The sequence below is a fragment of the Oreochromis aureus genome, linkage group 16 (genome assembly GCF_013358895.1).
Source record: "Oreochromis aureus strain Israel breed Guangdong linkage group 16, ZZ_aureus, whole genome shotgun sequence".
Lineage (NCBI taxonomy): Eukaryota > Metazoa > Chordata > Actinopteri > Cichliformes > Cichlidae > Oreochromis > Oreochromis aureus.
In genome coordinates this window covers 19,297,123-19,321,007 of record NC_052957.1, presented here as the reverse complement: position 1 = coordinate 19,321,007, position 23,885 = coordinate 19,297,123, and the positions used below count along the sequence as shown (strand labels likewise).

Genomic DNA, 23,885 nt, shown 5'->3' with positions numbered 1-23,885 from the left:
TGCAATGTTGCCTTCTGGTAGTTCGAAACCCTCAGTTCTAACTACCTTCCATCTCTTAGTTATCATCTGACTACATTTCTCAAGTCTGAACAACATTTCGATCATTGCTGTATATCCTGGTGGTGTGGATAAGGGAATCGATGCCTCGTTCACTCTTGGCATACAGCTTGATGTCATCCATGTACAGGAGGTGGCTGACAACTGCTCCATTCCGTAGTCGGTATCCGCAACCAGTCTTGTCAATGATCTCACTGAGGGGTTCAGGTCTATGCAGAACAGCAGTGAGGACAGAGCATCTACTTGGTAGATTCCGCACTTGATGGTGACTTATGCTATGGGCTTGAAGTTGGCCTCTAGTGTTGTCCACCACATCCTCATTGAGTTCCTGATGAAGGCTCTTTAGGGTCCTGTTGATCTTGTATATATATTGTAATCAATCTGGTAGTGCACAGGCAGGTCTCCCTAGTCTTGCATTTGCTCGGTTTACCAGTACCTGGCGTTTTGCACCTCTGGTATTCTTGCCAATCTCTTTCTGTGCCCCACCTGAGCCATTGAGTCATCTTAGCCGCTATGATGCCTGACAGGAGCTTCCATGTGGTACTGATTCTATCTTTCAGTTCTTAAACGATCCTAGTGTCTCACCATAGGGGAAAGGAATCACAACTCACAATAGTTTCTAATGTGAACTTCAGTAGATTTTCTTAGTCTACATGATCAGACGACCTGCTGCCCTTTTGTCAGGGTTCTTTGTGGCTGCGCTGATTCTGGTACTCACCTTCTTCATCAGGGCAGCGTCTGGATACCTGTGCCTTCCTGGATCCCTCATCTTCTATCTACTCACCTGATGCTCATCCTCGCTGACTGCCCCTAATGCTATTTAAGGCCTTGGTGAAGTGCTGTTCCTTGCTTGGACCCCTCTTCGACATCTCACATGTAAATATTCCAGCCGGTGTTGTAAATAAACACAGTTCTATTTGCACTGATCTGAGTGGGCTCAGTCCAGCCTAGCAATCGTGACACCTTTGTACAATTACATCTACAAAAGGATTCAACAAGGTATCAGTAGATGTTTCACAACTATCTAAGCTGATTTCCATTTCCTGCACAGACACTTTACTGTATATTGTTTTTAATACTAGATTGTATATAGCTGGTGTTGTGAAATCAGTTTTGCCCCAGTTCTTTTATTCGTCGAGGGATCCAGAGACGGCACCGGAACTCAGTAGTTATTTTTACAAAATCTTTATTCATCTTCATTTAAGCATGCACTTCTAGAAGGGAAGACGAGGCCGGTGTCCCTCTGAAACAATCTTCTCAAAAGTCCTTCACACACAGTGAAGTTGCAGCTTGCTGGAAACGCATCTCCATTCATCCAATCAAGATGATGGATCTTCTCTTTCTGATGCTGTTTGCCCATAGTGCTGCTGGACCTCTCTGCTCAGGACTCTGGTATTGTCTCTTGGACTGCTGTCCACTGTTGATGTTCATGCTTGTGCTTCTGGAACTTCACTCCGTGTCTTCAAGGAGAGATTAGCTTCCTTGGAGCTTGCTTTTTCAGGATGAGGACGGGAAGCTGCAAAACAATTCAGCCAAAAATATTGGCTGGGTGTTTCTTTAAAAAAAAAAAAAAATTCTAATGATCTTAACCTATAATTTTCTTCCGACTGCTGCCTGTGGAGAATTGATCCAGGTCCGTTCCCCACCTGTAATCGACAGACTGAGAGACTTTCATTATTCACTGTGACTGCATATGTTTTCATCACTCCTAAAGCAACAGATCTCCACTTATTTTGTTTTGAACTCTACTGACTTTAAACCCCGGAAATAAATGTTTTTATTTGTTCTTAATCGCAAACACAAAAAAATCTTCTTGATGTTGTTGTTAATTATTTTCACCCACAATACTCCAAATTATGTTTTCTTTTGTGTCCAGCAGGGGAAGAAGATGACCTGTAGTGTCACTGCTTCCCCAGCTGGAGACAATTTCCCACTCACACTTACACACTTTTTATTTTCTTTGTTTTCATTATTTTCATTCTCTTTTTTTTAACACCCACACATTAACCTGTAAACTCACTCCTCCAAGCTCATTTTCCTTTCACCCCAACAGCTCTCATACAGTCAGCAAACAAATTCTCCATTCATCCTTGAGTACTTGGTCACCTTTAAATGTCACTATTAATTTTATCAATTTATTTATCATGAACTTAACAATAATCCACTGTTTAGTTTTTTCTTTAATTACTTTAGTTCATTTTCTCCTGTTTGATCACTTTGATTTCTTAACTATTATTATTATTTCACAGGAAATCAACTAATGTACTTTTTCCTCCTCCTTTTGTCATCAAGGAATTCACACACACACTCACAGGCTGGTCACTCACCCCCACCTTTCTTTCTCTCTCTCACACACACACACACACATTTTACTCCTCCTTTGTTCCACCTGTGAACCCGCCCCCTGAGGCTGACTCACACACACCTCATGCTTCTCACAGTCCTATTCAAACTTTCTGCGAGACACCTTCTCTGCTGATACAGGACAAAGCCCTGATCAGCACAAAGAGCGGGTGCCGTCCGCTCTTGTACGCCTCAACCTAACTAGGACAATTAGGCTCACGATCTTCAGATCGCGCCACATTTACCTCACAAATTATTCAAACTGCGCCACGGACTGGATACCGCAGTTTCTCTTCCCCATAAAAAATAAAACCAAATTAAACCCCCCAATTGACTTCACAGTTTGCAACAATTCGCGACACGGCCTCCTGCCACGATTTCTGCACACCACAAACACACACTTTTAGACCCAAATTCTTTTTGTTACTTTAATTGACTCCCGTACTTCAACGAGACGCCGACTCTAACGGCGCTTTGACACACACACTATGCAGTCTACAAACACTGCAGTCAACAAAGCAACTTGCCCCCACTTTCATGCAGGTTATCAACCGCGACTAGGATCCAACACCTAGCTTTAGTTATTTAAGGCGCCCTCATTACCCAGGTCACCACCCTGGCTACAGGTCCCAACGACGCGTCCGAAGAAGGGTGTAGTTGCCAAACTCTGAGCACACAGCCGTCAGCTGCGACGAGGCCTCTCAGCCCCGCTTTCTAACTAATAGTAACACACGTTTCCTGCTTTAACGCACGGAGGACGGATCACACACCGCCACTTTTTCCTAATAACTAAGACGGATCACACACCGCCACGGATGAAACACCGATTCTATTAATTACTAACTAAGACGGATCACACACCGTTTCTTTAACATACTGAGTGAATTTACACTGAGATACGCTCAACTTAGCGAACAGATAATTTAGGCTTTAAACAATATGCACGCTTCGAAAATAAACAGGTGGTGCTTATAGGTGTGGGAGTATATCAGTTAAAACACTGTGGGTATGTGTCTCTTCCTAAGGGCCATAAAAACCCATCTCCCCTCCAGACCACAGTTATCAAGTTACAAATCTACTTCTAAGCTCATGACACAATCAGGCCTTTATTACATTGAGGGCAGTGTCAGTGTCTCTGCAATAATTCTACATTCTATCTAACACATTTCTAAACTCTAAAGCAAACTAAACATTCCTACACTGGCCAAGAGCTGGAATTCAATGAATTAATATTTGTTAAAAGTTAAAAACATTATTGTAAACATTACTGCAACAAACTATAAACATGGCTGGTAAGTCTTGTTGAATTGAAATGTCACAAATTGTCTTCATTGTGATAAACTTGTTAAGATTAATTACAAACACACTATATGTAACAATCATGTAATAGATATAAAATTGTGGTGCAATATGACAGATGGAAAGTGTAATATGAAAGGTGTTGGGTGAATTTGGAAGGATGTGTATGTCTTTGGGTATGCAATTAAATACATTTGGATAGAGGAGGCTAATGTATTTTTGACACAGCATTCATTTTATTTAATGGACTGACTTAAAATACAGTTGTTTTAGTGTCATCACAGACATGAAAAATGCTTTTTTCAGTTACAGTACACGTCAGTTTCAGTTGAAACATACAGCTTTAACAATACAAAATGAATTCATATCAGTTGTAGGAACATCATATGTAAAACATATGAAAAAGATAATTGTTAAATGTCTCTATATTCTAACATCAATCAGTGAAATAGTCTGTTTGGTTATGAACTCAGTTCCTCCAACACTGACAAAAGTCTTCAAAGATCAAAATATCTTATTTAACTTGTAACTGCATTACTTTACTACAAAGTATATTGAACCATATATATTTAACTTGTCACTGTAGTGTAAAAATAATTGTTATCACTACATCACTGCATATACGCAACATTTACTGGAAGTTTTCTGTCATGTAATTCCCTCATATTGAACATAAAGTATTTAGAAACAATGTCCCCTGTATATATTGTACACAGTCAAGTAAAAGTATCATTAAAAAAAAAACGATATTTCATGTCAATGGATATTAGCGGCCATATAAAGAGGTGGGATTCAGAACAGACCAATCAAATGCTTGACTGATTTGTGCACAACTCTTTTGAACTACAATCAATCCTTCATATTGTCATTACCGTAACATAGAACATAAATGTGACATTTAGAGTAGAAGATCAATGAATGATCTGAACCTTGATCTGTCAGTCAAGGTTCGGTCAAAGTCACATCAGTCAGTCCCACTATCATACAGCATACCTAGTCTCAATTCACCTTTTCCAGAAAACAATAAGCCTCTAGTTGTACTTCTCTTTAATCGGAATACTTTATTAATCCCTAAGGAAATTATGTGGTGACTGTTGCTCCAAGACAATAAGAACAGTAACAGACTGAAGTAAATTAAATAATACAATATATTACAAAGCTACAAAACAAACAAAATAAATCCTCTAATATATCCACATAGGTCAATTATAAATATCCAGAATATTAAAGAGATTAAATATAGATGGTTGACTCTAAACTGTAAAACTTTGTTATTTGTTATTTCACTGTAGAGGATGTGGAAACGGGTACAGTGTAAGCTGTGCATTAAATGGGGGGAGACAGACAAAAGCAGGAATGATTTCCTGTGTCATTCAGTGGTGCATTATGGGTAGTCTCGGTCTCTCACCAAACGTGCTCCTGTGACTGATCAGCACGTCAAGGAGTGGGTGGGAGGTATTGTCCAGCATCGTCCTCATCTTAGACATCATCTGTCTCTCTGCCATCACCTTAACGGAGTCCACCTCCATCCCCACAACATTACTGGCCTTGCAGATCCATTTTATTGGGTCTATTTGCCATTTTCCAACTTCAGCATTCCTTTCAGCCCATTACATTCTCTGTTCCCTTTTTTTCTTCTTTTTAAAGTATGTTTTGAAGCACTAACATGTTAACAAGTTAACTTGTATTTTTAGGTGATCTCATAGGCAGTGTCATGCTGTCACAGCTGATTATTTATGTTTTTGACTCAGTTCATAAATAGCAGCAGGAAGATCTCTACTCATATCTGAATTCACAGTAACCACATCAATATCTGCTATTAACAGTAAACTGCTGATGAAAGAAGGTTAACAGCAAGAAAGAAACTTCAATAAAAACTAGAAGACAAATAAAATAGCAGGAATATAAGAAGACACCAAGTACCTCCACCTGTTCTTCATGTGTTCATTAGGCAGCTGAGTCTGGAATGACATATTATTGGAGCCTTCGTTCTAGACGTTGTCAGTCTTTTGCTTCCACAGTTGTCGGAGAGGCTGCTGAAGAAGACAATTCAGAGAATTTGTTTAAAAGTTTGATTTCAACAGAATTTGCAAAAGCCTTCAGTGTATAAGAATATTTTAGAAAAGAAAAAAAAATCTCCTATAATATTCAAAACAGTATAATACATTAAAAAAGGCCCAATTTACTGATATAAAAACCTGCCAATTTATAATTATACTGTAGTGCCTTAAAACTCACTTTTTTACTTTGGATTTTATGTGCAATTCAATTTGAGTTCCATAAGTTTTTTTTTATGTTGCTGAATCTTTGTTTTAAGTCACATTATATTGTATTTGTTTGTTTTTTATGTTTTAGTTTATTGCGTTTATATTACTGGTCTGTGTTTTACCTTGTTTGTTAACGAACTTGCAACACTTTGGTCAACCTTTTTGCTTTTAAATGTGTTATACTGTTAGTTACTGTTACTGTGTAGTTTACAGATAAGAAAAAACTTCCAGGCCTAACTGTAAAGAGTTTCCATAGGTTTCCCACCATAAACCACCATAATAGATACAAAGAAAGAAAACAATCAAGGTGCAATTTATTTGCCATTTTTTTGCTGGAAATTGTCTCTGAAAATTTAATTGGACAACTGAGTTTATAAAGTGTATAAAGAAGAAATATTGTCGTGATGTTGTCTTTTTTAAACTCGTTTAATGTATTTTAACATTAAACGACGTATTCAATATATCAGTGTAAACTGAGTAAATATGGTACTTTAAGATGATGTAATTTGCATTGTCATGTTTGTCGCATTGTTTTACCTGCACTTTCTTGATAATTCCTTCAAGTTTTCTCTCAGACTGAATTGTTTTTCTACTGCTCTTCTTAACTGGGTTGTTTTGGGGGGGGAAAAAAAAAACACAGCAAATTTTTGTTTTGTTGGCAAATCCTCTGAATCAATTTTCAAACCTGTTGCCTAACAGCAATAATGGCAGACAATGTTTCAGTCACCGAAAAAGCTAAATATTTTGCATTCTTGTGCTTAGAAACTGTAAAAAATCCACATTGTCATGGTCCAATACAAGCCCATCGCACTGTTGTGATTTCATAACAAGAGTCATTTATAACTAGAAGAGGCTCAGTTGAAGCGGTAAGCCTGTGCCTAGTTCTGCTGTGTTGCAAGGGAAACCAAAAGTTTTGTTTTAAATTTTGTTTGAAATGCTCTTGGCTCAAATACTTCATAACGCTAAATTTACTGAATGGTAAAACTGAAATAAAGGCACAAGGAGAAAACTTGATAAATACAAGTTGTCAGGCTTATTTGTGTAACGTGTTACATATAAAACTAGTCACTTTTTTTTTTTAATTGGAAAACAGAATTTTGTTGGTGTATTATTCAAGAAACTTAACTTTTGTTTCATGCAGTATGATTATTTGTATGTTTTTGAAGAAATGTCAAAGGATTCTGGTGCAAAATGCATGAGATAAATATATAAAATCAGTAGTACTACCTCTTCTGCATGTGATCATGATACTGATCTTTAATATCAGGAGAACTACATATTATGCTAGACATTGAGTATATTGAGATTGGTTGTTCTAAGCACCTTTGAAAATGTCCAGATTTATAAAAGCACCATACTGCTGCTCCAATGACATTCAGGGAAAGCAAAACACCAAATAAGGCCCAAGCAGCAGAGCATGCTTCTGCAGAGACAAGAAGGAAAAATATAATGAGAATGTTTTATTCTCATGTTCTCTCTCAATTCAATTCAATTTATACAGCACCAAATCTGTCACGGCTGGGGCAGCAGTCGTGTGGCGGAGTTAACTGAGGGCCCAAGATGCAAGAAACGGCTAGATGCAGGTGAGCGTTTATTTACAAATGGTGAAATATACACAGAAATGAGGGTGGCAAGGACTTCAAAGACACGATCCTAAACTGGGAAAAACTAATAAATCTGGAACACGCAACGGGGAGAGGAACACGAGATGGGAACAGAGAGAGACACGGAGAAATACCAGCTAACGCAGAGTTATACAGAGGATTCACTGAGAAACACAGATGATGCGACGAGGAACACAGGCAGACACACACTAAAAGAGTCCAAAAACAAACCCAAAACCCCGATGGTCAAGAAAAACAAACCCAACAAACAGTTCAGGGGGCCGACCCGGAGGCCGACAGCGCAGGAGGCCAAAACGGTTCAGTTCCGGAGGCCGACCGTGCGAAAGGCAGCGGCAGCGGGGCAGGTCCGGAGGCCGGCCATTCGGTAGGCAGTGGCGGCGACAGAGCAGATCCGGGGGCCGGCCGCGCAAAGGGCAGCGGCGGCGATGACCTCGTTCAGGAGGGCGTCCACGATTGCGACGGTGTCCAGCCAGCGGCCTAGAAGATGGCCGGCTGGAGCTGACGCTGAAGGCGTGGATGAAGCTGACGCTGACGCTGCAGGCGAGGATGAAGCTGCTGCTGCAGGCGAGGATGAAGGCACAAAGGCTGGACCAGACGAGGAAGTAGAAACTGTAGGCAACGGTGTGGAAGCTGCAGGTGGTGGCACTGCAGGCGATGGCGTAGGAGCCGCAGGTGGTGATGCCGCAGGTGGTGGCACTGCAGGCGATGGCGTAGGAGCCGCAGGTAGTGGCGCTGCAGACGACGGCGTGGGAGCCACAGGCGGTGGCACTGCAGGTGGTGGTGATGGCTGGACGGGCTCCTCGGACCCCCCAGCGGAAGTTGCAGGCGATGGTGATGGCTGGACAGGCTCCTCGGAGCCCCCAGCGGAAGCAGGCTGCTGAACGGGCCCCTCAGACCCTCCAATGGAGGCAGACTCAGGGCCAGCTGGCACAGAACAGAACCAGCAGGCACGGAGGCCTCTGGCAAACACAGCAGACTGGAGCTGCGCGGAGCACTGACCCTGCTCAGGCAACGACAGCCGGGTGCAGTCCTCAGCTGGGTTCTTAGTCTCCAGGGGTCCAGAGTGGGCTAAGGGCTGAAACTCAGCCTCTGGGGAGGCCCTGGAGTGAGTCACAGCCAGCTTTTGAGGAACCTTTCCATTGTTAACAGGTTTGTCTCTATGCTTAGAAACAGTGGTTGAAAAACAGTGTTTTGAGGGTTGTGCTGACATAGCCCTAATAACAGATAAAGGCAGGACAGGTGGTGCAGCTAATGACTGAACTGATCAGTGAACTAATGGGTGGACAGTAGACTGTGCTGGAGACAGAACTACAGGCTGGGAAGTAACCGACACAAAGTTACCAGGCTCACGGTAAACAGAGTCACTAGAAATTAATTTGGGCTTAGAAAGGGCAAAACAAATAGCGCACTTAAAAGAGCGTGCATTAGAATGCAAAGACACTCCTTTTATTATCACGAACAGGAGGAACACAAGCTCTGGAGTTCATAAATCCGGCGTTGGGGAAAACAGTCTGTTTATCCCTTGACACAAAAGGCGGCAGAATGGAGTCTTTGTCACTCACCCCCGCTGGATGTCCCTGAGGGAAGTTGGACTCCCGTTGGAGTTGGGGGTGCCGGTTGCACACACCTGTGGAAGGGGAAGCAGGAGTGCTTGAAGGCGACGAAGAAAAACTCCGCTGTGGCTGCTCCTGCTGCGGTGTGGAAGCGCTGGGAGAGCTGGGTGGCACGATGATAATTCCCAACATTTTATAGAACGCCTGTGCAGGCGTGAGCTGGCTGCTCACGGGCTCATAGTAATCCTCCCGGGGCCGGCTGGAGCGTTTTCTACGAGACCGGGGTGCTGGTGTCCGAGGGGAGGAAACAGATGGCTGGGCTGAAGGGTAGGCTGCGAGTGAGGAACGGCAGCACGGAGGACCTCCAAGGGCGAGCCGGGTCCCATCGAACGGTGAGCAACGCCCCCTCACCGAATCTGCTGGATCCATTTTTGTGGTCGCGTCGTACTGTCACGGCTGGGGCAGCAGTCGTGTGGTGGAGTTAACTGAGGACCCAAGATGCAAGAAACGGCTAGATGCAGGTGAGCGTTTATTTACACAGAAATGAGGGTGGCGAGGACTGCACAAAGACACGAACCTAAACTGGGAAAAACTAATAAATCTGGAACACGCAACGGGGAGAGGAACACAAGATGGGAACAGAGAGAGACACGGAGAAATACCAGCTAACGCAGAGATACACAGAGGATACACTGAGAAACACAGATAAAGCGACGAGGAGCACAGGCAGACACACACTATAAATACACACACTAGGTAATCAGGAAATGGCACACAGGAGGGGACACAGCTGGAAGAAATCACAACTGACGAGACAGGGGAAACGTAAACTGAACACACTCACATAAGACAGAAAACTAACAGACACAGAGGACCAGACAAGACACTAGCTTAACAGACAGATTCATGAGCAGGACACCATGGACAGACAGAGGGACATACGGGCAGAGAAGACTAAGCACAGGCAAAACCTAAACTAAATATGAGGGCAAGAGAACAAAACCTAAACCAGAAATAATAATAACAATAATAATAATAATAATAATAATCAACACAGGATAGCTAAAGAATCAGAACATAATTATAATGAGCATAATCTGGAAAAACACCAAAATATAAGAAACCAAAAAAGCAGGGTCAAAATGACCCAGAACCGTGACAAAATCACAACAGCAGTCACCTCAAGATTCTTTATATTGTAAGGTAGACGCTACAACAATGCATGCAAAGAAAAACCCAACAATCATATGACCCCCTTGCACTTTCCTGGCATTTAGTTTTACATTTCACATTTAGATGACTCAGACAACATTCAAACAGCATTCAATACTTATCCCACAGATTCACAAATAACACACTAAAAATGTTGTTGTACTGATAAATACAAAATTAAATGACACCAATCTCATGTGATGGAATTAGCTGTATTGCACTGGGTGGAGCATCAGTCATCCATTCATTAACTTGGCTCTTGGGCAGAGGTGTCAAACATAAGGCTAGAATTGTCCCACAAAAGACTCCAATCTGGCCCAATGGACAGCTTTGGAAAGCTGTGAAGGAGGCATCAATTTTGGACTTCCAGCTGTATTTTCATAAGTTTTATGAAGCTCGTGTGTAAGTTCAATGAGGATAAAGAAATCCAAAAAACCCTGAACAAACTGCACAAGTAAATCCAAGCTGACCTCACCTGATGCCACATGCACATAGAGCTGACCGTATTTTCTTCCATATGTGTTAGATGCTTCACACTGACAGAGGCCATTAAGATCAGAGGTCAGGCTGAGCAGTTGTAGCTTTGCACCCTCTACTTTTACAACAGATGGTAGTAAAGACTGGCCATATCTGGAAAAACATGAACAATGCTTAGCTCATTCACACGATCCAAACTTGGAGACTGTTGTTCAAACTAATTTATCCCAAAGGCTCAAATCTTTCAGCAAATTCAAACTTTACCTGCTCCAGGTGAAGTTTGCATTTGGGTTGGCTTCTGTCACACACTCAAATGAGTGCCCTGAAATTGCTTTCATGTTCACTTCTGTGGGAGAGACTGCAGAAAATAGAGAGAGAACTGTGTTAATCCAGAATTGAGGAAATATTAATGATACTAAAATAAGATTTCACATATGTTTTAGTTTTATCATATCAGACAAAGCCATAAACATTGGTTACTTTTCCTTTAGTTTCAAAGTCATTTTACAAAAAAAACAGATTTCCTGCTGCATGCTGGGACTGCTCCGTGATGATCACTAAGGTTTATACACATGCAGACCGCTGTAGATACCACAAAAGAGAAGTTATTATGTGTCTGTAGGATGCATGTGTGGCCTGCAGTGTAGGGCTTGTGCTCACTCTCTGATGAATTTTTAATTTCAACAGAACTCGGAGAAACTGAAACTATCACACTGGCATTACTTGTAACCGCAACCTGGTAACTGCTGCTACTCAGTAACACATTTACTTGCTCTTTTGATAAAAAGATGAATGTCTAAATTTAAGTTCTGTCCATTTTACCCTTTTCTTTCTGCAATTTCACAGCACAGTATTCTGTTTCTCAGAACATTGTTAAGAAAATAAAAATAAATTTTTCTCCAGTATTTGACAACAGAGACAAATCATCATGCAGACCTACATTCATGATTTTCACTGGCTCACTAACAGACACACAAAAAAAAATTGTGTGATGATTTTTGGGGTCCATTTGACAAGAAGCAGCACAACACAAAACACAGTGGATGAGCCCACTTATGCTTTCAAAACAGCCTCAATTGTTTTTGCTTATACTTTTACCCACAAATGTCCTCCTGCCAATTTCCCATTGTGTACATGGATCGAATGAATGGGGAGCTCAGACATAGAGACACTGAACTCAGTGTCAAGGTTTTCAAATGACTTGGAAACAGCTTTCACTTTGTGATATGGTGTCTTGTCATGATAGAAGTTCTAGGCCAGAAACAGATCATTGGAAATGTTCAGTAACATTACTCTGCAGGATAGGTTGTGCAACTAGAATAATAATTAATAGGAGCTTCTAGTTCAACAAAATTACCCTGAATTGCTCAAACAAGCTCTGAAAAATTAAAGAATGAAGATTAAGTTGATCAAAGCTCATTTAAAAGGCAAAAGCTCCAAAACCGAGGTACAATGACCTCAGTGAGTCCCACATTAAGACTCTTTACAGTGGAAATGGTTGAAACGATTTATGTTCCATCCATCTATTCTAATCTGTACTCAGAGTTTCACTGGTATCAGTGACATGACAGGGTAAAATAGTAGTACCTCCCTAAACTACAGTCATACTTCTACTAATAACCTGGAGAGCTGAGATGAAACATTATTAAAGAGACGAACTAGAAAAACCAGAACACTTAAGTACAAATGTCACAGTATGCGGCAGCACACTATGAATTTGCGAAGAGGACCCAAAATGCAGACACCAAGGAACGTGGAACAAAACTTGAATGTTAACGAAAAGCAGGCCGTTTAGCTAATGATGTCATGTGATCAAACAGCGTAATTTAATTGGCTGAGAGCCGCTCGACTCGATCTAGTGCTGATTGCTCTGGCTTGGGTCATTTAAGTTCATCACTTTTGCAGTTGAATTTTTGCAGGTGAATTTTTGCAGGTGAATTTTTTGCTGGTGAATATTTGACGGTGAATTTTTTGCAGGTGAATTTTTTTCAGGTGAATATTTGATGGTGAATTTTTTGCAGGTGAATTTTTGCAGGTGAATTTTTTGCAGGTGAATATTTGATGGTGAATTTTTGCAGGTGAATTTTGCAGGTGAATTTTTGCAGTTGAATTTTTGCAGGTGAATTTTGCAGGTGAATATTTTTGCAGGGAAATTTGGAGGATAAAAATTCAGTGTTATAAATTCAATGTCTAAAAATAGTTGGATTCTGATGATACTATATTTCTTCCATAGTTTAATAAGGGTGATAAAAAACATTACAAAACAAAGGGCAAGGCAAACCAATAAAAAACTAAACACTAACCTAAACTGGGTAAACTAAAATTGAACATAAAAAACCCTGGGCATCATTTACATAAATACCTGAGACACAAAACATGGCAGCTTGGAAACATGGCAAGGAATAACAGACGACCTGACAAAGACCAAATGAGAAAACACTGACTAAATACACACAGGGGGCTATTGAGGAAAGTGGGAACACATGGGGAAACAGCTGACACACAAGACAAGCAGACATGAAACACATAAAGGACAAAGGAGACTTAACACAGGGGTTGAAAACACAAGAGAATCTAATAAACAAAAGAACTTAAGCCTAATGAACTTGAACATAAACCATAAACATAAAAAAAAAACAACTAAAACTCAAAATGCTGGGTCAAAAGACCCAGGATCGTAACAACAAGTTTACTTGCATTAGGCCTCTTCAAATCTCTTGGGCAAAAGGCTTGAATTTCATTAGAAATTGCTTGATGTATCAAATTTGAGTGATCCAGTGCATCGTAGATGAAGCTTAATGGAGATTGCCACAGATCTTACACACCAAGTTTGTCTTATTTCACAGGTTTGTCACATTCTTCATAAAACAAATATAAAAATAAAGCCCACTTTGCTCTTGTAGGGATAAGTAAACTGATCATAGGCAGTTGAAAGTCATGCCTGTATTGCTAAAAACACGACTAGCTGGATTATATTCTATGGTCCAGCAACTGACACAACAAGCACACCTTTATCATGACTTGAATTTTCACAGCAGATTGGAAAGAAGTAAAAAATTTAACAACTCAAGTTGGTGGATGATTTGCCTTTGCAGAGAATTACCTTATTTGAATAGAGTTGTTTTTGATTTAATGGTCTCATTCCTTGCCTATTCTTCATTATTCTAAATGCTGCTTTGTGCTGTTTTGTATAACCTTGCTGGAAGGTCAGTAACAACTAGCTAGCTTCCCACATCCTTGTTCACCAAAGCAAGGTAAAACTAATAGGCCCTGGCTGTGTGTATTGGACTGAGTCTGAGAGTGAAATAATGTGAAAGTTGATCTCCATCATAAAAATATTTCTTTAGTTATCCAAATTTAGTTAGGGCTCAAACCGGTGTCTCCAGGAATACTGAGAAACTCTCAGCTAATGTGAGAAATCATCACATAAAGGCAAAATCACAAATATATGGACCATAGAAATTCTAACTGAGAAAGTAATCAAGCTTAAGTGTGAACTGATTTGCTGCATTAATGGAACTGTTCAACCTACAAACTGTTCAGAGACTTTCAGAAACACAGGGAGGCATAAAACTGTCTTAGTCCCTGGGTGTTTGACTCAGCGTTTTGAGTTTTTGGCTCTTTATATTTCGAGTATAATTTATGATTGGGTTCTTTGAGTTTCTTTATTCTTTGCTGCTGCTTTATGTTGATCTCTATGATATTCCTTTGCATCTCGAGTCTTTAGTTCTTGTTAGTTTTAGTTATTGAGGTTTTTCGGGAGCGTATTGTCTTTCAGTTTTCTTTCAGTTCTCCCTGTACTCTCTCGGACCCTCTGTTAGTTTTGGTTCTGTGTTTGCCTTTAACCTTTCAGTGCCTCTATTCCAGTTTAACCCTCGTGTGACCCTAGCGAAAAAAGGGACCCGTTTGGGTACGAAGGGCAAAGGATGGGTATAAATTTTAACCTCCTAAGACCCGAACACTTCCAGGGCATGCATTTTTAATTACTCTTTGATATTTGGGCTGATTGGGGCCCGATTAATGTAAAAACAAAGAATTACCAGATTTTTTTTTTTTACCTTATTTTTGTTTTTAAGAAAAATGAGAGCCACATATGAGGATATTCGTTTAAAATTTTGATAGAACAGTAGCAGTATAATGTCATTGTAAGTGGATATCAGGCCCTTGTAGAGCAAAATTGAGTATTTTGGTCTAAATAACACAAAATGTGATGTCCACATATGTGGACGCCAGGTCCTAGGAGGTTAAGGGATGCTCAAGGGTTAATATCTTGTTCCCTTGTTTAGTTGTGTTTTGCTTCCTGTTTAATTTTGGTATATTTATAGTTTTGCTTGCTTTGCCAGTTTTTGAAGTAGCTTCAGATGTTTACTTGTTTTTTTCTTACACTCTCCCAGATTACCTCTTGTGTATTTATAGCTCAAGTCTCACCTTCAGTTGGTGTCAGCAAATTGCTCAGTTAATCTGGTGATTAAGCACAAGCAAACATTTTAATTGCAGTTAATAGTTTTATCACTGTGTGTGCTCTCACTGCTGTTGATGGATGCACATTAGAGCTTTGTAACTTTAAACTGGAATCATTCAAACATCAAAGCTCACTAATGAAGAAGATGTGGAAATCGCTTGAGCTTGTGAAATTAATTTGATTGATCGATCGATGGAAAAATCCTGAAGTGCAAAAGAGACTTCAGTAAAACAACATTTAATGACTCTCTAAATCACCAAATTAATCTGCATCCATCCCTGTGGTTTCAGCTTGACAACTTGAATTCATAAAATGTATTCTGCCAGCAGAGAATCAATATCATATTATCACATTAATTAAGTATCTAAATGAATTTCATAAACTGTTTGAAATCTGTATCAGCAGATGTTTCACAACTATCTAAGATGATTTCCATTTCCTGCACAGACACTTTACTGTATATTGTTTTTATACTAGATTGCATATAGAGCTGGAATTCAGTGAATTAATATTTGTTTAAAGTTATAAACATTACTGTAAACATTACTGCAACAAAAATTATAAACATGGCTGGTAAATCTTGTTGAATTAACCAGTCACAAATTGTCTTCATTGTGATAAACTTGTTAAGATGAATTACAAACACACTATATGTAATTATCATGTAATAGATATAAAATTGTGGTGCAATGTGACAGATGGAAAGTGTAATATGAAAGGTGTTGGGTGAATTTGGAAGGATGTGCATGTCTTTGGATATGCAATTAAATACATTTGGATAGAGGAGAATGTCATCACAGGGTTAGGGTATTTTTGACACAGCATTCATTTTATTTAATGGACTGACTTAAAACTTACAGTTGTTTTAGTGTCATCATAGGTATGAAAAATGCTTTTCTCAGTTACAGTACAGTACATGTCAGTTTCAAACATACAGCTTTAATAACACAAAATTAATTCATATCAAATGTAGGAACATTGTATGTAAAACACATATGAAAAAAGATAAATGATTTATCATTTTCTTCATCATGTTAAGAAAAGTTGTATTAACCCATTTAATCCCCAATTTTTTCAGACATTAAAATATTTAAATCTTGTGTCATTGATAACCTTTTGGAATAAGTGTGTTTTATGACCAGAGACAATTGTGACTGGTGGGATTTTTTGTCGTATTCTGAAAGTGCTTATCTTTGTTAAATGTTTCTATATTCTAACAGCAATCAGTGAAATAGTCTGTTTGGTTATGAACTCAGTTCCTCCAACACTGGTATGAAGACAAAAGTCTTCATAAGAAAGTCTTCAAAGATCAAAATATCTTATTTAACTTGTAACTGCATTACTTTACTGCTAAGTGTATTGAATGATATATATTTAACTTGTCACTGTAGTGTAAAAATAATTGTTATCACTACATCACTGCACATACGCAACATTTACTGGAAGTTTTCTCTCATGTTCATGAGAACATTGTTCATATTGAACAAAGTATTTAGCAACAATGTCCCCTGTATATATTGTACACAGTCAAGTAAAAACATCATTAAAACAAAGATATTTCATGTCAATGGATATTAGCGGCCATGTAAAGAGGTGGGATTCAGAACAGACCAATCAAATGCTTGACTGATTTGTGCATAACTCTTTTGAACTACAATCAATCCTTCATATTGTCATTACCGTAACATAGAACATAAATGTGACATTTAGAGTAGAAGATCAATGAATGATCTGAACCTTGATCTGTCAGTCAAGGTTCGGTCAAAGTCACATCAGTCAGTCCCACTATCATACAGCATACCTAGTCTCAATTCACCTTTTCCAGAAAACAATAAGCCTCTAGTTGTACTTCTCTTTAATCGGAATACTTTATTAATCCCTAAGGAAATTATGTGGTGACCGTTGCTCCAAGACAATAAGAACAGTAACAAACTGGAGTAAATTAAATAATACAATATATTACAAAGCTACAAAACAAACAAAACAAATCCTCTAATATATCCACATAGGTCAATTATAAATATCCAGAATATTAAAGAGATTAAATATAGATGGTTGACTCTAAACTGTAAAACTTTGTTATTTGTTATTTCACTGTAGAGGATGTGGAAACAGGTACAGTGTATGCTGTGCATTAAATGGGGGGAGACAGACAAAAGCAGGAATGATTTCCTGTGTCATTCAGTGGTGCATTATGGGTAGTCTTAGTCTCTCACCAAACGTGCTCCTGTGACTGATCAGCACGTCAAGGAGTGAGTGGTATTGTCCAGCATCGTCCTCATCTTAGACATCATCTGTCTCTCTGCCATCAGCTTAACGCAGTCCATCTTCATCCCCACAACATTACTGGCCTTGCAGATCCATTTTATTGGGTCTATTTGCCATTTTCCAACTTCAGCATTCCTTTCAGCCCATTACATTCTCTGTTCCCTTTTTTTCTTCTTTTTAAAGTATGTTTTGAAGCACTAACATGTTAACAAGTTAACTTGTATTTTTAGGTGATCTCATAGGCAGTGTCATGCTGTCACAGCTGATGACATATGTTTTTGACTCAGTTCATAAATAGCACATATCATCAATGGGCAGCAGGAAGATCTCTACTCATATCTGAATTCACAGTAACCACATTAATACCACTGCTGTCAACAGTAAACTGCTGATGAAAGCAGGTTAACAGCAAAAAAGAAATTTCAACAAAAACTTGGAAAAAACAAATTAAATAGCAGGAATATAAAAAGGCACCAAGTACCTCCACCTGTTCTTCATGTGTTCATTAGGCAGCTGAGTCTGGGATGACATATTAGTGGAGCCTTCATTCTAGATGTTGTCAACCTTTTGCTTCCACAGTTGTCAGGGAATTTGTTTAAAAGTTTGAACGATTTCAACAGAATTTGCAGAAACCTTTAGTGTATAAGAATATTTTAGAAACAAACAAGCAGACTTAATCAAATGTCTTGCACATAACTAAAGCTATAAATATACATTCATTAACTGCAACATTAATCAAGTCATTACCAACATATTCTGAATGATATATGTAACTTTACTGATACATTTAATTTCTACTTCTTGCTATGGTCCATGATCATCTTCTGCTCAACTGTGAGTTTTGCAGCTTTTCTTACTAATAAAGACCTCTCTCATGGTTGATACTACAGGGTGGGCCATTTATATGGATACACCGTAATAAAATGGGAATGGTCGGTGATATTAAAGTCCTGTTTGTGGCACATTAGTATATGTGAGGGGGCAAACTCCTCAAGATGGGTGGTGACCATGGTGGCCATTTAGAAGTTGGCCATCTTGGATAAAACTTTTGTTTTTTCAATAGGAAGAGGGCCATGTGACACATCAAACTTATTGGTAATGTCACAAGAAAAACAATGGTGTGCTTGGTTTCAACGTAACTTTATTCTTTCATGAGTTATTTACAAGTTTCTGACCACTTATAACATGTGTTCAATGTGCTGCCCATTGTGTTGGATTGTCAATGCAACCCTCTTCTCCCACTCTTCACACACTGAGAGCAACACCGCAGGAGAAATGCCAGCACAGGCATCCAGTATCTGTAGTTTCAGGTGCTGCACATCTCGTATCTTCACACCATAGACAATTGCCTTCAGATGACCCCAAAGATAAAAGTCTAAGGGGGTCAGATCAGGAGACCTTGGGGGCCATTCAACTGGCCCACGATGACCAATCCACTTTCCAGGAAACTGTTCATCTAGGAATGCTCGGACCTGGCACCCATAATGTGGTGGTCCACCATCTTGCTGGAAAAACTCAGGGAACGTGCCAGCTTCAGTGCACAAAGAGGGAAACACGTCATCATATAGCAATTTCAAATATCCAGTGGCCTTGAGGTTTCCATTGATGAAGAATGAACCCACTATCGTTGTACCCCATATACCACACCAACTTCACCATTCACATAAAAGTTTGCCTCATCACTGAACAAAATCTTCTGTGTGAACTGAGGGTCCTGTTCCAATTTTTGTTTTGCCCATTCTGCAAATTCTGTGCGCCGATCTGGGTCATCCTCGTTGAGATGCTGCAGTAGCTGCAGTTTGTAAGGGTGCCATTTGTGAGTAGCTAATATCCGCTGAAGGGATGTTCGACTAATGCCACTCTTCAGTGACATGCGGCGAGTGCTACGCTGTGGGCTCTTGCTGAATGAAGCTAGGACAGCCACTGATGTTTCTTCATTAGTGACAGTTTTCTTGCGTCCACATTTTGGCAAATCCAACACTGAACCAGTTTCACGAAACTTAGCAAGCAGTTTGCTAACTGTAGCATGGGAGATGGGTGGTCTCGTAGGGTGTCTTGCATTGAAATCTGCTGCAATGACCCGGTTACTGCGTTCACCAGATATCAACACAATTTCGATCCGCTCCTCACGTGTTAACCTCTTCGACATGTTAAAGGCTGTGAACAAAGAGAAACTTGTAAATAACTCATGAAAGAATAAAGTTACGTTGAAACCAAGCACACCATTGTTTTTCTTGTGACATTACCAATAAGTTTGATGTGTCACATGGCCCACTTCCTATTGAAAAAACAAAAGTTTTATCCAAGATGGCCGACTTCTAAATGGCCACCATGGTCACCACCCATCTTGAAGAGTTTGCCCCCTCACATATACTAATGTGCCACAAACAGGACTTTAATATCACCAACCATTCCCATTTTATTACGGTGTATCCATATAAATGGCCCACCCTGTACACCAAAGTAATTAAGTAATAGATAAACGGTTAAATAACTAGGGAGACTGTGTTTCATCATCATCTATGATTTAATAACCTGTCACTTTATAATTGTACTTCAGTGTCTTAAAATTCACTTTTTTACTTTGGATTTTATTTTGAGTTCAATTTGAGTTCCGATTAGTTTTTTTTTATGTTGCTGAATCTTTGCTTTAGTTTGTTTGTCTTTTATTTTTTTGTTTATTGCGTTTTTATTGATCTGTGTTTTTATCTTGTTTTGTTAACTTACTCGCAAAACACTTTGGACAATCTTGTTTCTTTTAAATGCAACCATGCAGCATAAAAGCACCATGCTGCAGCTCCAATGACATCCAGGAAAAGCAAAACACCAAATAAGGCCCAAGCAGCAGAGCATGCTCCTGCAGAGACAAAAAAGGATGAATATAATGAAAATAAAATAATCTCTTGTTGTCTCTCAATTCAATTTGGACTGGTATAGTCCAATCATCTTTTCCTGGCTTCTCATGGCCAATCAGGATTCATGCTGCGTACTTTAAATCTCATTGCGCATTTTCTATTCTCCTTTGCAGACACCTCTATGCAACCCACCCCCTCACCCATCGTCACCTCTTATTGCTCTATTCAAGCAACCATCTTCATCTCTACCACCAGTGTCTAGGCTCTGGGAGGTGCTGCTCTAATTCCTTTCACAGCTGGTGTTGCATTCCACCGAAACGGGCCATCGGAGTTTAACCGCCAAAGCACCTCTATTTAAATTCTATTCATTGACAAATAATGCGTACTTAGGGCTGCTCAATTAATCAAATTTTAATCTCGATTACGATCTGGGTTTTCAACGATCATTGAAAATGACTGAGCCGATTATTAGCACCTCCCTCGTGCTTTACTCTCGCGCTGTTCCGTGTGGCAAATCGAGTGCACCTCTCTGCGTTTCGAACACGCGTCACAACAATTAAGACCCGAGGGAAGCTCGGAAAGCTCGGAAAGCTAAGCAGAAGTTATTTGGAGAGGAGAGGATAATGGCTGCTGAAGAAAGAATGCCGTTGGTTGAAAAGAGAGGTAAAACGACTTCAGTGGTGTGGAAACCAATGTTCCCTCTAAGCTGCGCACGTGCGCAATTGCGCACTGCTGGCACGGTCTGTGAGCGCAGAAAATCTGCGTTGCGCACAAAAAAAATCTAACCTGAATTGAAATTAAAATTAAAACTTTAACAATTCTGTTTTGCAGTGTTAGTCAGTAAGTGACTGGCTGCTCCTGTATGGGATTAGAACGATGCCACCTTATCCTATAGTCCAGCCAATAATGCGATTCACATTCGTATATACGCAGCCAATCAACGTTGTTGACAGGCTATGACAGCGTCCTTATGTGCCGACACCGGTGTTTTAGCTAGCAAAGCGGCGTGGCTGATGTGCAGTGAAGCCACATTAATGACAACGTGTACAACCATTGGAGATGTGAGCAGGACAGACGGAACAATTGACGGAAAAAGTGTGGACTTTATACCAGTTTTTAAATTGTGTTGATAGGCCACGTAAAACCAGAGTTATGATAAAAATATCTGCAATGTTTGGTTTTCTTCCTGAATACTATCGTTGTTTATATTTACTGCGGGAAGAAACGGTAAAAACGGCGTTTTATAAGGAAACCGCTCGAAAGCACTCTCCACCTGTGAGCAAAAACAAAACCAAACCCCCCCCCCCTTTCCTATTGGTCGAAAAAAAGTACCGTGTCGACCAATCAAAAAATGATATGGCAACGTGGCATCTAGTTGTTAAGAAACGGGGGGAAGTTTTAGGAGTGACGGCGGTGTTTTGATATGTGAGAGATTTGAGACGTTTAGCGCAAATCGTGTGTAGAGTTAGTGTGTAGTGTAGTCAATAGTTTTGCTGTGTGTGTCAGAACAATGAGGCGACTGCTGAATGTTACAGGTGTTACAGGAGTGATACATCTCCTGTTGTCAGGCCTGCAGGTATCAGGCTGTTGTTCTCCTTTATCTCATAGGGGACAGAAATTATTTTTTGGAGTGGCACAAATAATTTGTGTGGCATCAGATTTGATGCAGAACAGCTGATTGTTCTGTAAATAGTTTGAAATGTTTATTTAAAAAAACGCCTTGGCTGCATTTTTAGGTAAAGAGCTGCAAAACACTTTGTTGTTTGCATAACTCAGTTACTTTTTTGAAGAAGTAACTATATAATTAATTGCCCAACATTGGTCATTATATACTGTATTTTGCAGACAGAGAGTTATAGGACTCTCTCCCAGACCACAGACTCAGACTCATAATACAAGTCAGAGCTTTATGAAAAAAAAAGAAAGAAAGAAAGTTGTGTTTTCAAAATTGGAGTTCAAGTTATTTTTACTTCCAATAGTGTTAACATACTACACAGGTCATGAACAGGATTTTTTAAATTTTCATTGGAAGTGGGCTAAAGCAGTTAATTAAAAGTAGTCTAACATAAATGTAAATGCTGTAATTTGATTATTTTAATAAACCACGTAACTTGGATGGATTAGATGCTGGCGTGACCACAGTGCTCACGTCTGATGTCGCTCACAGTGGTCCAAGGCAGCGGTCCCCAACCTTTTTTGCGCCACGGACCGGTTTATGCCCGACAATATTTTCACGGACCGGCCTTTAAGGTGTCGCGGATAAATACAACAAAATAAAACTAGTGCCGGTACCGAAAAAAAGAAGATTTATTCGTAACACACGTGAAAAGACCCAGGAAAACCGAGTTAACGATAAAAACGATAATAAAATAACGCTGAAAACCGATAAAAACCCTGAAAACCATACATTTCACACCTGAGCCTCAACTCTCGCGGCCCGGTACCAAACGACTCACGGACCGGTACCGGTCCGAGGCCCAGGGGTTGGGGACCGCTGGTCCAAGGGATCGCTCAGGGAGTTTGTGTGTTCGCTCAGACACATGAAATATTAGAGAGAACATTGGTGGAAACATTATGGGTTCGCGGAGTCAGACGTGGATCAAATATTGTGCAGTATTTTGAAGTTCACGAAACATAGATGTTTACATTTTTCATTTATTTTTTATATTGCAAACATTTGCACTGTAATCAGTATTTGCACACTATTTTATATTATTTTTTGACAATCTTTAAAGCCATTATTCAATACATTGTTATTGTTAAATAAATATCGTCAAATAATCGAGATCTCAATTTCAGTGAAAATAATCTCCCTAGTGAAATGGCTTTTCCTACTAATAAAAACCAAGATGAACAATGAAATGGCAGAAATTTCCCATTTGTCAATATCTATGATAGAAATGTCTTATTTTTAGTAGGTTTACAGTTTAAACAAAGATTAAAGATTAAGATAAAACTTTTTCTTCCTTACAATTTAAGCATTTACTGCAGTGGCATTTCTTTATCATGTCGAAAAACTGAAATGCAACTATACATTTAAACCCACTTCTTTTACATCAGGGTTTAAATGTATAGTTAAACCTCTTTACACTGGCAGAAAGGGAGGTTTCACTGGTACTCCCAATTTAAACACAAGATGGACTGTATGTAGCCCACCATGTAAAATGAGGTTGACATTCCTGCTCTAGAGTAACCTAAACACTCCTCTTAGGTAACTGCTCTCCTGGAATTCTAATTCAAAAACCCCCAAACAAACTGCACAAGTAAATCCAAACTGACCTCACCTGATGGCACATGCACATAGAGCTGACCATGTTTTCTTCCATATTTGTTAGATGCTTCACACTGATAGAGGCCATTTAGATCAGAAGTCAGATTCAGCAGTTGTAGCTTTGCACCCTCTACTCTGACAGCAGACTGCAGTAAAGACTGTCCAGATCTGGAAAAACATGAACAATGCTTGGAGA

The 23,885-nt window shown here is 39.6% G+C and overlaps 1 protein-coding gene across 8 annotated transcripts in view; it reads right to left on the bottom strand.

The window, feature by feature from the left end:
- Positions 1-3,903: 3,903 nt before the first annotated feature.
- Positions 3,904-23,885, bottom strand: part of LOC116321073 (nectin-4-like) — a 35,273-nt gene continuing 15,291 nt past the window's right edge. Inside the window, exons 5-10 of one of the 8 annotated variants that reach the window (XM_039600004.1) lie at positions 23,703-23,857; positions 20,291-20,420; positions 11,098-11,191; positions 10,832-10,986; positions 7,290-7,389; positions 3,904-5,735 (exon numbers count right to left, since the gene is read on the bottom strand). In XM_039600004.1, coding sequence (XP_039455938.1) covers positions 11,143-11,191; positions 20,291-20,420; positions 23,703-23,857 — 334 coding nt within the window. In that variant the 3' untranslated portion in view covers positions 3,904-5,735; positions 7,290-7,389; positions 10,832-10,986; positions 11,098-11,142. Of the gene's footprint in view, positions 5,736-7,289; positions 7,390-9,498; positions 9,630-10,831; positions 10,987-11,097; positions 11,192-19,660; positions 19,721-19,929; positions 20,421-23,697; positions 23,858-23,885 lie in introns of those variants that run through there. The other 7 variants (XM_039600005.1, XM_039600012.1, XM_039600011.1 and 4 more) reach the window with 7 other exon arrangements.